The sequence below is a fragment of the Prinia subflava genome, chromosome 2, assembly GCF_021018805.1.
Source record: "Prinia subflava isolate CZ2003 ecotype Zambia chromosome 2, Cam_Psub_1.2, whole genome shotgun sequence".
Taxonomy (NCBI): Eukaryota; Metazoa; Chordata; class Aves; order Passeriformes; family Cisticolidae; genus Prinia; species Prinia subflava.
In genome coordinates, this window is record NC_086248.1 from 65,251,787 (window position 1) to 65,266,410 (window position 14,624).

Genomic DNA, 14,624 nt, shown 5'->3' on the forward strand with positions numbered 1-14,624 from the left:
CTTTGCCCAAACAATGGGCAGCTGAAAGCCTGTGGCTCAGGTTCTGCCAAAGGCCTGGTAGGCTTTGAACTTTGGTTAGTCTCCTTTTGACTGCTCTGTTGCTGTATTTTCATTGAACCCAACACTTTGGGTTGGAGGAGGCCTTAAAGACCTTCTAGTTCCAAACTCCCTGTCATGGGCAGGAGATCTTTCACTAGATGAGGTTGCCCAAAGCCCCATCCAGTCTGGCTTGGAATGCTTTCAGGGATGGGGTATCCACAGTTTGTCTGGGCAATGTGTTCCAGTGCCTCACCACCCTCACAGCAAAGAATTGCTTCCTTATATGTGATCTAAATATTGTTTTGCTTTCAAACACTTACTTTTTGCCCTATCAATGTACTTCCTGATAGTCTCCTTCCCCATTTTTCCTGTAGCTCCCTTTTAAGTACTGGGAGGCTGCACTTCTCCAATTGAACAACACTGACTCTCTCAGCCTGTCTTCATAAGAGAGATGTTCCAGTCCTAAGATCATCTTTGTGGCCTCCTGGATCTGCTCCTGCAGGTCCTTGTCCTCCCCATGCAAGTGGCCCCAGAGCTGGAAGCAGTACTCCAGGTGGAGTCTTTTGAGAGCAGACTATCTTCTCCAGTTTTTCTCACATCATTGGAAGTGGTTTATCCTTAAGGATCTTTCTGTATTGAAGTAGGAAATATCCAGTGGGCTCACACTGGTGGTCAGTGCTTGCTTGATTGCATAAATAGCTGGTTTAATGTGTTCCAGATATTTGTCCTGCAATTACCAAACAGAATTTATGTACTTTCAGAGCAGTTAATCAGGAGGGGGTTGAGCTTTAGGGACTAATTAATGACTAAGCCAGGGAAGGAAATGAGAATTTAATTAGGATATAGGATTAGCAGTGCCTCAACTTACTGCTGTTCTGATCAAATGATAAAAGAAAATCTTATGTTTGCCAGAAGCCATAAGGAGGGACCATTCATAATACTTCACTCCATTTTCTCTTTTATTTTTTCTCCATTAAGATGTCTTACTAAAACAACTAAAACTAAAAACACAGTGATTGCCAGGAAAGACAGTCTTTATGACTGTTTCTTCTTACCTCTAGAGTTTCCTCTTCCTCTCTAGAGGAAGAATAGTAATTTTGTCATGAGCAAAGTGCTCAAAGGTTTGCTTAGCATTTCGATTTCTGCACAGAGGTGCAGAACTTTCTGCAGTGGTGCAATATTCCTTAGCTAGCAAAGGGATGTAACTGGGAAAGGAAATAATTTATCTCAAGAAATAGACTTGCCTTTCACTTAGTCTTCCTCAGTAGAGCTGGGTAGCAGTGTAAGACATTTAGCATTCTTTGGGTTGGTCATGTGAAGCTAAAAGCTGGCAGACTTAGGGTCATCATTTCTGTAGTGAATTTTCTGAATTATTTGAGGGATAGAAATGAGAGTATTTGGTGTAATTTGCACTAACAAATATTTTGGATTTAAATTCTTCAGTTATCCTGTTCATTCTTTTTGCTTGATTTTCCTTCATCTTTAGAGCACTATTACACTATGTGACTTTCAGGGACCTCCTTTAAACCTTCTATGTTTCAGGTTTCATCTTAGTAATAACAAAGGTTAATAGGCTAAGGTAAATAATTTACAGGCATCAGTGACTGATCCTTGACAAAATAATGGAATAGCCAGTGAAGCTCAGACTTGGCCTGTCTGGAAACAAAATAAACAATTTCTGCTTTTTTAAACTTCCTTTGTCTATTTGATTTCTGTGAAGACTGAGCTTAACTTTGTTGTCAAGATTGGTATGCAGCAGTTTCCCCCAGTTCTGTCTTCCAAGCATTGCCTGCCCAGGCATTTGTAGGAGTAGCATCACTTGGTATGAGTCTTAGTTGTGGAGAATGGAGATGTGATAGTCAAGTGCTATAAGCTGGATAGAAGCGTGTAGAAGCTTTCTACTACGTAGTCTGTTAAGTGAAATTACTTAGCTTTTCACTAAACCATATTGCTGAGTGCTATGCTCACATACCCTTTGAATGCTTCCAGGGATGGTGATTACAGCACCTCCCTGGGCAGCCTGTTGGAATGCTTGACCACCCTTCCAGTGAAGAAGTTTTCCCTAATATCTAGTCTAAACCTCCCCTGGTGCAACTGGAGGACATTTCCTCTTGGTACCTGGGAAAAGAGACTGAATCCCACCAGGCTACACCTTCCTTTCAGGCAGTTGTAGAGAGTGATAAGGTCTCCCCTGACCCTCCTTTTCTCCAGGCTAAACACCTGCAGCTCCCTCAGCTGCTCGTTATAAGACGTGAGCTCTAAACACGTCACTGCTGCTGTTCTCTGGACTCAGTCCTGCACCTCAGTGTCCTTCTTGTAGTGCTGAGCCCCAAACTGGACACAGGATTTGAGGTGTGGTGTCATCGGTGCCAAGTACAGGGAGATGATCACTACCCTGGACCTGCTGGCCACACTTTCTGACACAGAGCAGGATGCCATTTGCCTTCCTGGCTAACTGGGCATACTGCTGGCAACTTTGTGAAAAAGGAGCTTGCTTCCTTTCTCTGTAATTCCTTTAGGCATGAGCATGCTCCATGTTCTTGGATGTGTTCTCATCTACTTAGTGCTGGTGATGCCACACCTGCAGTGCTTGGTCTGGTTCTGAGTTCCCCAGTTCAGGAGAGATGTGGACATATTGGAGTGATGACCATGATGATGATGAGGGCACTGGAGCATTTCTCCCGTGGGGAAGGACAGAGAGCTGGGACTGTTCAGCCAGAAGAAAAGGATCAGAAAACAAGGTATGCTACTCAAGTTTATAAATAACTGAAAGGATGGTGCAAAGAAGGTTGTTAAGCTCCTCTGAGGCCATTGAAAGGACAAGAGGCAAAGGGAGCAAACTGAAACACAGCAAACTCTTTTTGTTAAAACCCTATCTTGGGTTGCTTAGAGAGGTTGTGAAGTCTCTGTTACTGCAGATGTTAAAAATGTGACTGGACATGGCCTTGGGCAGCCTGCTTTAATTAGATTAGACAAATGATCTCCAAAGATACCTTCTGACCTCTGCCATGCTGTACTTTCTAGAAAATCACTTAAACCAAAATTTTACTAAACTTTCTGGGAACAGTGCAAAACCCAGTGGATTTATACAGGTTAATTGCTTGCTTAGTCCTTGAGATATCCACATGAAATTGCCAGAAAACTTATATTGATATTACAGTGATTATGAGTCACAAAATTGCAGTGAGTGTATAAACCGTATGTGTTCATTGTTTTTGGTCTGGAAATCTTGTTCCGAGTGATAGTGTGTTAAGACTTTGTAAGGACACTTCTTTACTTTTTTGCTTAATTTCTGAGTTAATTATCATTGTAAAGTTGTTTTTTTTTTTAATACCTTCCATAGATGAAATACAACTGTGAAAACAAGTGTGATGTTTGTTTGTTTGTTTAAGGCTAGATTTCTAAATACCATCAGAGGTTTGAAGCAATCAAACCCAGAAAGCTAACACCTTGCTTTTGCATTTCTCATCTGCTCAAGGTGTTGTGTTATGTAATGTTATGGTTGTCTTCTACACTGGACTGCAGGAATAACTTAAGTTCTATGTGGTTATAAATTTCATTTGTTTTTAAATAACTCTAGCCTGCACACTGCTGTCACTGAAATGGGTACTACAGAGTCTGTATCCAGAAATGCTTGGTTAACTTCCTTCCAGAGACATCTAAATAGCATTTGTGTAATTTGGAAAATGTTACTAGCATACGATTTTTTGAAATCTGTTGTTTGAATGTGTTTTCACAAGGAAAGTAGAATACTCTGATTAAACTTGTCTTCTCATCTTTTTTTTTTCCCTGCACAACTAGTTCAACTTGTAGTAACTAGTGGAAATTTAATCCAGTATTCATAAACCTAATTGTGTGTTATAAAGCTAATTAAACAGCTAGAGGTTATGTGAACATACCAGTGAAATATGCCAGTCAGCATGTGTGTGTGAAGGGCACCCTGGTGCAACCCAACTGCCTGTAACCTCTGCCTGTGTGCTGGGATGGGAGTTGCAATGAGAGGCCAGAGAAGAGGTGGGCAGGAGCTGGCACTGATGGGGCATCCTCTGCTGTGTAGGAGGCCAAGCATTCTTAGTCTTCTATTTAGGAAATTGAAGCATGTAGTTATATGTAGGAGCCAGATATTACTGTTTAAATCTCAGGAACTGGCTTCTGTTTGTGATAAGCTGTTGACCTAGAGAGTTTTAGAGAAAAAAAAATAGTCTAGGAGCTCAGGTTAAAAGAAAGGCAGCTCTGAGGGGGGGGGGGGGGGGGGTGGATCAGGAAGGGTTTTAATATTTGCAGTGAAAAGACAGGGAGTGAAGAGGGTTTAGGATTACAGCCTTTGGATTGTTGGAAAAGAAAAAGAGGAAAACTTCAGACTGAAAGAGTTGGGATAGAAGAGACACTGGAATACAAGCAGGCAGAAAAATTTAGTGTTGCAAATAACTTTTCAGTGCTACTGTCTTTACCCGGTTGTCACATTGAACAAAATAACATTGTCTTTTGTACTGCGAACATTGTTTCCTGAAGATGTTCAAAAGAGGTTTTTTTGATGTGTGCCTGATTGAAAACTCTGCCACAACTAGAAGAGAGAGTTACTTGCATATATACAGTTTATGGCCTGGCGTCCTTCTCTGTCCAAGCACTCTTGTTTACTTGTGCCTTTGCAGGGTCTCTGACATCTGTTGTCTCTGCTTCCTTTCTGGTATGCAGATGGGCTTTTTGTGGGGATGGCTCTTCTGTTACGCAGAAGATTGTGCTAGTTGATCACAGCGATCCCTCTGACCTTATATCCTGTGAATCACCTCCACAAGTGCAAGTGAGCCTAATAACAGTTCTAATTTGGGCAGAGAAAAGGAGCAGGTGGCTAACACCAACTTGTGGATTCCATTTTCTTTATAACCGCTTAGACATGCAAAGACCTAATCTGTGTTCATAACAAAACCAGCTGTAGTAAATCTAGCTTGTGATTTTATTTGTGTTCATAAATTTACTTTGTCTTTTTAAGTGCCTTTCTGTTTGTTGCTTAGTAACATCTTCTTTGGTAGATTTTGGGCAGGAGTTATCTGCCTTTCTCTTCCCTTTCCATGTGCTGGGCAGTTTGTGAAATACGTGCTCAAATGTATTTGTATTGTATGTGAAAGCTTCACAGGGCTGTCTGGCACAGGGAGCTGGTGCTGCTTGGTCTGACCCGGTGTTAGGGACCCATTGCAAGCTGTTGGAGTGGCAGGTGGGGTTTCTGGCTCTGGTGACCCTCTGGAGCAGCCTTGTGTCCTGCCTGCAGTTCTGGAGCAGCCTCGGGGCACTTCTTACAGCCCTTGGGTTTGTGCTGTCATCCCATGAAAGCAGCAGGGTCACTGGCTGACCAGTGTGGGCCGTCAGGCTCCGTGTGAGCATTATTTCTGTCTCCTGAGAGCCTGGTTATCTATACCTCCCTTTTAATCATCATTCCAGTGTGCTGAGACCACAGCGTGGCGTGTTAGGTTGCTTTTGTTGGGAGGGATGGAAACAGCTATTTTAATATTCCTTCAGCTGTGAGGATGCCTTCCACTAGGTTATCAGTTGCTGGGGGATTTTTTTGTTGTGAAGTAAACACTATTTAGATTAAACTTACAGTACACTTTGGTGAGAACGAGAGGGTGGTCCTCATTACTTGTCTACGGTGTCTTGTTTTTGGTGGTGTCTGCTGTCGAGAAACACCAGGTAGTGAGGTGCATGACTTCTCTTTTTGCATAATTTTATTTCTTATTTTTTTGTTAATGCCTATATGCCATAGTTTTGTCTCCACAGAAAACTTGCAATTTGGGTAACTGCATTTTGTGTGCCAGTTGCTGTAGGCAGATTTTTTTTTTTTTTTTTTCTTTTTGGTTAATACACTATAATATAACTTTGGGTTTGCCCAACTGCTGAAGTTTGGAGGGAGAAGAAAAAGGAATGAGGGAAAGCTTTGTCCATACCACGGATTGCAGAAATTAAAATTGCAGCACAAAGGTGAAAGTTTACAAGCAAATTATGTGTTGCTGGAGCTATTTTTTTCTACCATGGTGTTGCAAGAGAAGAGAGAATCTGCAGAACAATCTCAACTTTCGCTTTTTGTTCCTTTAAAAAGACTAAGCATCTTACCTTCCCCCTTTCTCCCCAGTCTTAAAAAAGGCCCAACGCAAAACCTGCTGATAAAGATTATTCTGTGTTGATGAAGTCAGGGGCCAGTACCCCCAGTGAGCTCGGGGGTGCTTCTGTGAGCTTGGTGGTCACAAACTGGTGCTTCATGGCTTGCTTGGCCTTTTGCTTCTTGCTTACGGGGTAAAATCTATGCTAGCTTACATGCTCAAACTTTAGATGCTTAATTTGTGTCTTTTGCTATATGAATTAGTCTGAGTTAGACAAAAAGCTAGTTCCTTTCAAAAGGCTTTTTCTGTCCAGAAATATAAACCTTATCCCTCTTTTTGTTACTGTTGTCAGGACATCATAGGTGTGCTAGTGTTGGGTGGGGCGGTATCTGTGATAGATAACTCCCAACTGCCTAAAGGCTTAGGCGAAGAGATGTTTCTAACTTCCCTGCATTCCAAGTGTCTTAATTGGAACCCACAGGCTAATTCCTTCTTTTATTTCTAAATTCCTTTGCTGAGAACCTAAATAACGAGGTGATGAAGGCAAATTTAAGTCTTCAAATGTCAGATGACCCTTGGTAACAGTGTGCTGGAGTGGTTGGGCAATTTCTGTACTTTATTTGCCAATCAAGCCTATGCTTCTCCAGGGCATTTTCATTATAGTGCTGTTCTGCCAGCTGTTTTGGGTGCGATAACTTCTGTCTTTCAAAAGCTAAATAATGCAGTTCTGTCATGCAAGCACGTAATGTGTTTTGGGGAAATAAGAAAGCTCTCTTTGAGCATGAAACAGAGGTTGAGTAGAGGACAAACCGCAATTCAGTGAGGCTTCTGTTTTTACTTCTGTTTTTAGATAATTTAGATCTCTCTTTGCTCTCCAGCCTGATAGCCACCAGGTAATAGATTGGCCTTGGAGGATGTTTTCAAGGTGCCCCAAAGGAAATGAAAGGAGAGTGTTGGAGGTATGTAAGGCTGCAAAGGCGGCTCCTGGGGGCGACTGAGTGCCAGGACACAGCCAGGAGCTGGTTCTTTCGAGCCTGCTCCACTTGCATGGACATCCATCATCCTGTGAAACAGAAGCAGGCTTCAGCAAACAGGCATCCGGGATAGGAAGCTTTTCTTCTCTCTTTTGTCATCACAAGAGTTTAATTTTGCGTGTGTGTGTTTAGGTTTGTTTTTATTTCCTCTTAAAGGAACAAACTGTTCTGACACTTTCCATTAGTGGTCCGTGAAGTGGCTGGAGGGCAGGCAGAGCCACACTGGCCAGAGGAAACAGTCGGTAGGTAATGAGGCAGAATTTGTCCCTGAGTCAGTCCTTGGCTTTTATTGTCAGGCTGCAGCAGTGTGAAAGGAAGCAAATGTTTTAGCAGCTTGCTGAATTTGTTTCTCACTGGGCTGTAACTTGCTGACATTTTTAATGTCTTGTGTGAGAAGTTGACTGGCTGGATTACTGTGTGCTTTGCTGAAGGGTGATATTGTGTTTTTTTTTTACTCAGTGTGGCTAATTTGTTATCTGAATCATAATGTAAGGCTCCGGGGTTAGTCTTACAGACTTGTAGGAATCTATAGAAAATTACTTTAAGGGATAAAATAACTTGTCAGTGTTGCTATCAAAGCACCAGCATTTCAGTTTATTTTTTAGGGGTTTATAACAGAAAGCCTGGCAAAACTGTAGCTTTATTGGCCAGTTACAAAAATTCTAGTTTCAGAGGCTTTTATAAAGCAATCATAAAAGCAGAGCCTGACTGGCAAGGCTTGTCTATGGATTTTATAAGTGACCAGGATGTTTTAGGAAGATGGGCGTTGTGGGGGTTCTCATTCCTTACTTAAGAAATAGAAAGGATGCTCTTCTTCTTAGGGAATAGTAGGGGTACATACATTAATATTCTTTCATTCTTTTATCAAGACTAAGTAATTTGTTTATCAAAGATGTGGGTTTTGTTGGACTTTTTCTTTCCCCTTCCTAGAAATCCCTCCTTTTGAAAGGAGAGAAGAGGGGCTGTATTTTTAGTAAGTGCCCTGTGTGCTGCTGCAGGAGCACAGCCACAAACTGGACTGAGGTATTGGGGAGCAGCTGTAGGAGCAAGGCCTGCTGAGGAGTCCTGGCAGGCTGGAGCTGGGGAATGCTGAGGAGAGCTGGCACCTCCTGCCATGCATGTGCTTGGGAAGGGGCTGAACCCTCCAAGAGCGGGGTGTGTAGAGTTCCTACTGTGCAGGATTTGTAAATCCAGGACTCTTTCTATAACTGCTGCTCTCCTTTTACACAGTCATACAATTGTTTTGGCCTCTCTGTTCTTTGCCTTTATCATGCTAAGGAGTAATAATGTTAAAAGAATGTGATACTTCAAACTGTGGCATTACTCTTCATTCTCACAGATGCTTAAGGAAGGAAAAAGGCAGATGGAGCCTTAGGAAGGCATCATGGTATATAGGTGTGTACTTGAGGGTTGTTGGCACAAAAGGGGCAGGCAGGTTAATGAATGATATTTAAAAAGAGAAACATTTAAATCTTACTATGTTCAGTACAAATAATACTTGAAATTAATGCTAATGGAAAACATTGGTCCAACAGTGGCAGTTTGACCAATCAAATCCATTCTTGTGCTTTAAGAGAAAAAAACCAGCAAAGCAAACTTGTAGGGCAAAAATAGATTAAATATATTGTGGTGTGTGGCTGTTGGTTTTGTTTTTTGAGTTTTATCTTATCTGCCAGGCTCCTGTGAGATGGATACTTAGGATCTACCAGGAAGTTACTTGGTTCTATCTGTCTTTGATGGCAGAAAGCTCTGTGCCACTGAGGGGAAAAGACACGGTTAACAAGATTTCTTAGGTAATTGTACTCCCTGAAACAACACCTTGAGTTTCAACATTCTGAGCATAGCATGCTGTGCACATGCTGTAGCAGTCTTGAAGCCTGCTCAGAAAAATCTTTTCATGCATTGGGCTGTCTCTGATTTCTGGTTGAGCTTGAGGTGGTTCTCAAATGTAGGGTCTGTTGGAATCAAGCTTTAGCTGCTGGGGAGGCATGGAAGGATGAAGCAATGGCTCCTGGCTGATGTGCACCCTTTGTGTCCCAAGCAGGTTTTTCAGCTGTAGCCTAAAAGAAGCCCAGAACTGAGGTTTTTATTTTAGGTGGATATGAACAATTTCATGCAGTTTAAGTTTTCCAATTGTCATGACACTTCATTTCTTACTGATGTGACTTCTTGTATCTGGACTGAGCTGTAGCCACTGTTCCTTGCTGTTAGATAAAACATACCTGGTTGTTGATGTCTGTTTGTAACAGCTTTTTGGCTAGATATGTTAGATGTGAACACATGGATAGTGTCAGCTTCAGATGCATGTTAGGCCAGAAATGAGAAATACCGAGGTCATCTATATAAGAAGTCTTCTGGTTTTATTCTGTTATTTTAATTTTTTTTAAATCTGGATTTTATAGATAAAACTTTATTGTACAACAGTCTCAATTGCTGCTGAGGATCTTATAAGTGGTGCTTTTGAATCATAATCTGAGATTGCTTCAGAGTGCATAAATTTTCGTGATTGCGTGAAGTAGAAAATTTGAATTGCAATCAGGCTTTTTCTGTGGCTTCATTTCAAGTGCAGGGACAGTTAGTCTGAACACCATCGTGGTTTGCTGCTTTGTGGTATGGATTCTGGAAAAACTGATGCCAGCTGCCACCAAGAGGGTTCTGCAAGAGAGCGACCTATACAGCAGCCTGTTACGGTCACCTCAAGGGTCTCTCGACTGGTCTGCCAAGAAGCTGGTGGAGTCTTCAAGGGCTCTTGGAGACTCCTGATAGTGGCTGCAGCTGCCCAACAGTTTGCCTGGTGTAAGGCTCTGACTGCCCTGGCTGTGGTTTATGTAGGGATTTGGAGGTTCAAGCCTTTGACAGGCTGCATGCTTATATTTTCTTGTCTGCATCAAGCAGAAACCCATACTGGGTGAACCTCTCTTGCCTGGTCTGGTTGTCAGCAGTTATTTCACTGTCATTTAAGCACAGGTGATGTAGCACAGGCTCACCTTTAGCAGTGCTTGGTGCAATTTACCCCAGATGTGTCCTGTGATACAGGCAGGAGTGTCTGTCCTGTGCTGGAGGTGACTCACCCTGGTTTGGTGGGACAGGCTCTGTAAAATTGCAGGTGACTCCTAAAGGGCTTTTTAGGCATCCTGGGAAGCTGCCTTCTCTCTGCACTGCTGGAGGCCACTGCTCCTCCCTCTGCTCTGACCTACAGGCGCTTGCCTGCCCTTCCTCCTTTTCTTGCTGGGTCTTCCTGGCTGTGTCCCAGACCCCTAGGTGGTGGCACCTCGGTGTTACATCAGTAGGGCATCTGAACTTAGCTGAACTTGTCTGTGACTGAGCACTAAAACAGTTCTGAACCCAGGTGCAAAAGCAGGCTGAGGATGGGTAAGGCTGCCAGTGCTTCAAGGGCTGTCCCAGCAGCTTTGCTGCCACAGCTGCTGTGCTGTGTACTGAGGATGCTATTATCTGCATCAGAAGCTTGAATAAGGGCCTTTTGGAGTAATACATTCAGGCAAAAAGGTGTTGACAAAGTCTGTTAATTAAAAGCCCGTGGTTTCATAGGTTGTTTTTCACCAGATGGGAAGCTTGTGAATTTTATGCATCAGAAACCCGCTTGGGAGGTGCTGTGAGGCTGATTCTAATGCAAAGGAGCTGCTGTAGTTGCTAGCAAAGGCAGAACATTTGTGTGACTGCAAGTTCCAAAGTGTTGTGGGTGGTTGAACAGCTTTATTGACAGATAAGGCAAAAAGTTCTCCCACTTCTCAGGACAGTGTTTAATGTGACCTGTATTGAACAATCTAGGATTAAGAAGAATGCATTTTCACTCATTGTTTTCTTATTCTCTCTCTCCAGATGAACACAATGATGTACAGAAGAAAACCTTTACAAAATGGATAAATGCTCGTTTTTCCAAGGTAATGTTGGTTTGGATGTACTTCTTTATTTTGTTTGGTTCACTGTTTTAGAATAATTTTAGTTAAATATACTTTGCTCTTACTCTTGTTGAATACTCTTAGTAAAATGTCAGTGTGTTGTGAAAACAGTTAGTGTTTTTTGTGTTTGTGTGTGTTTGTTCCCCCAATTTCCTCATGCACAAAAACATTTGATACTATGCTTTAAGAAAAAATGAAATGTTTCATTTGTTAATAGATCAGAATAGTTATTTGCACGAGCATGTCTGTTTGGTTTTGTTTAGCTTGGGTTGAGTTTATTTCTATATGCAGTTTTCAGAGTGCATTGCAGCAGATTTTGAACCTTTATCACTGTGTTTGCTCTGTTGCTGAGTCAGCCTTACTCACTCTACAAACCTGTAGTTGAAGCCACCTGGTGTTGCTACTTGAGTCTTGACTGAAATTTTATATAATTACTTGCTCATTTTGGATTTTCCTCAGCTCTCATGCTGTACATTTCTCATTTTAATTCTCTTTACTGGCTTGAAACTTACTGGGCATCTTTCATGGTTTGGGATGATAAAGGAAGGGAAGTTTGCTTTAGAATGCTATTTAAAGCCTGCTTTTTACACTGTTCTGCTAATAGGAAAAAATCACACTTTGCCCAGGAGCCTAAGTGTCTGTGGAAAGTTTTCCTACTTCATAGTTTGAATGTGTGAAAGATCCTGGAATATTATCAGGGAAAACTTTTTTTTTTTCTACTAGAGTGGTGCTGCAAATGGGGTAACTGCTACTTTGCGTGCTCTTATTGAAAAGTGGCATGTGTGAAATCCTGAAAACAGATATGAGTATAAAAGGAAGGGGATGTGGGGTTTGTTTTGTTTTTATCAAATAAAGCTGCAACAGTGTTTTAGCAATAAATGGCTGCTTCTGGAGCGCTGCCCTTGTGAAGTTCTTGATCAGTAATGTAAGGAATTTTTACTTTCCTTTCCTTCCTGTGCAACAAGACACTGGGCAATGCAAGGCTTGTGGCCTTGGTTCAGTCATTTTGGCTTAGGTTTGTTTTGGTTGAAAGCTGATATCCTGCACTCTTCATCCAGTGCATTCTTGGCTAGTTTGCTCTTTAGAGGAGGAGTGTGTGTGGGTAACTGGTTGCTCTGGGTTCAGCTTTTTCAATGCTGCAGTGGTGGTCCTGCAGGAGAAGAATTAGACAGGGCAGGGTTATGTAAGGAAAGAAAATGTGTTGAGAAAGAAAGGGCTGACTGTAGTCCTGTAGCTGGCATAAAGATGGCATGAACATGGAAATGACAGTGATATTGAGAACGAATGGCAGTCATACTGAGAACGTGCCAGGTGACTTATCTGTGAGTGCTGTATTGAAGAAGGTAAAATTGTTTTCTGTCATTCGACTTGTACTCACAAAGATAGATCTTATAGAGCATCTCTCCTTCTGTGCTGTGTAATCAGACATCCTGCTTGGCTGCTGGATTTCCCTGGCACAGGGTATGGTTGGGTACTTCCAGGATTTGAAGTACCTTTAGCTTCATAGCTCTCTAACTTCATGGCCCATTAAACACCTGAGGCTATGAAAGCCTTGTTAATGATTAAAGAGACTCCCATAAAAGGATATACTCCAACTGCTGTATGTCCAATTCAAACTTGAGCACTGCTACTTCGGCATGACAAGGCACATATTTGTGAAGACTGGCAAGTTCAAATTGCAAGGAAAGTGATGGTGTTAAGTAGAAATCACCTCATGGAAGAAAGTCTAGTTTCAGCTGTACCTTAAAAATAGAAAAGGACCGATTTCAGTTGTGTCGTGTAGAAGTTTTTTAATGTACCAAGTCATTTGGGGTGTTTAAAATTCCTTTTCTGTGAACTTGATTGATTTAGCTGCTTAGTAGGGTAGAGAGATTTTAGAGGTTAGTTAAATGTAATCCAACTTACACTGCAGAAAACAAAATGGTAACTTTGGTGTTTTGTGTGGAATTGCAAGTTTCGTTCTGAGGATTTTACTTTTTCTTCCATGTTAATTATATTGTACTTGCTCTTCTTTTAAGCAAATCAAAAGTAATCTGTTGAGCTTTTATAACCTAGCCTAGCATACCAAAATCGTAAATTGCAGTTGCATAATGCTGAGTTTGATTTAAGTCAATTCAATAAGGTTTTACAAAGGATCTGGAAAGGGAGCTATGTTTTTCCCTTTTCTCATCAGAGAATAGGTAGGTGAGTAAAACACTTCTTGTATCTCAAGTGCTGTGAGGTGCCTGCTTCAGTACCCAGATGGGTGAGATAAGAGTTCTTGGTGTAGTTCCCAGCACAGTGACTTGATTTTGCGCTCTTGGTTTAACCTGTGCTAGAAGGATGCCTTTTATTTGTGTGTGGTGTTTGAAATCAAGGCACAAACATTTGAAGTGGATCGAGTCTCAAGGTCAATAAATGTACTTAGCCAAGACTCAGTGCTCCCTTAGGCATACCTTGGGAGAGCTGTACACACTACAACTCACAAGCCTATCATGCCTGTATAGTAAAGATATTTTGTTAAAATTAAAGGGAATGAAAATTGTTAGAGAAATAGTCTGTTACTGAGCTTCAACCATAGAGAAGTTTATACTCAAATATTGAGGCAGAGCATTTCAGCATGTTTATAAAGCCCTGTGATGTTTTTATTTACTTTTTTTTTTTTCCCATTGCTCTGTCCAGTCTAATTTCAAGAGTCAGATTTAGCTGTTTTCCTGTGGTATAGCCTTACCAATTAAAGGATCTAGTTGTATGGATACCAGATATGTTCTTTGCACTATGTAGAATTGTTCTCTATCCCTTTATCCCTTTCTATATTAATGTTCATTAATTCTTACCAGTTCATACATATGTTGTTTTCAGATCACCTTTCTGCAATGTAAAAGTGCTATCTTGTCACAGTGGTTTTCAGCCACTGCAAATTAGGGTAAACATCAGAACCGGCTACTAATTTTGAGTGCCCAGTCTAGGACTTCAGCTAAATTATCCCAGAGGATTTGACATTTCTTTGAAGTTTAAAACAGAGCTCTTGATCCAATGACAGAATTCAGAGGGTTCATCTCTTCTGCAAACTAAATCAAATCATCCAAAATATCTAGTTGGTTTTCAGATGAAGCTTGATCAGCATAGGAAAGGGACTTGAAGATGATTATGCCTGTGTCAGCAAGGACTGGCTTTAATGGAAGTCTCTTAATCTGGCACACAGTTAGTATCTGTATGTAAAATTGTGTTTTAAATTATTCCAATGAGTTACAGGAGAACTTCTGGCTAACAGTGGAGTTTGAATTCAAGTCTGGAGGATAATTTAGTGCTCCATTAGCCATATGTTATTTGTTCCACATGGGTATAGTGAACAAAGATTTTGTAATGAACCCTAGTTCGTCCAAATATCTGAATAGCTTCAATCTTTATCTACTTACATGTTTTACCAGCAGACCTGGGATTTTTAACTGCATCTTGCAGATCTCTGGTGCTTCAGCTTATAATTACAGAGCAAAGTAATTGGCTGCTCACACTTGCGACTCCAGAAGGTTTCTAGAAACTTGATAGGCATGTTAAGG

The 14,624-nt window shown here is 41.4% G+C and overlaps 1 protein-coding gene across 4 annotated transcripts in view; it reads left to right on the forward strand.

Moving 5' to 3' along the window:
* The window catches only part of UTRN (utrophin), a 343,691-nt gene that overhangs the window by 48,273 nt on the left and 280,794 nt on the right, over window positions 1-14,624 (forward strand). For all 4 annotated transcript variants that reach the window (XM_063390324.1, XM_063390322.1, XM_063390325.1 and 1 more), the window contains one exon: window positions 11,006-11,067. In XM_063390324.1, coding sequence (XP_063246394.1) covers window positions 11,006-11,067 — 62 coding nt within the window. The remainder of the gene's footprint in view (window positions 1-11,005; window positions 11,068-14,624) is intronic.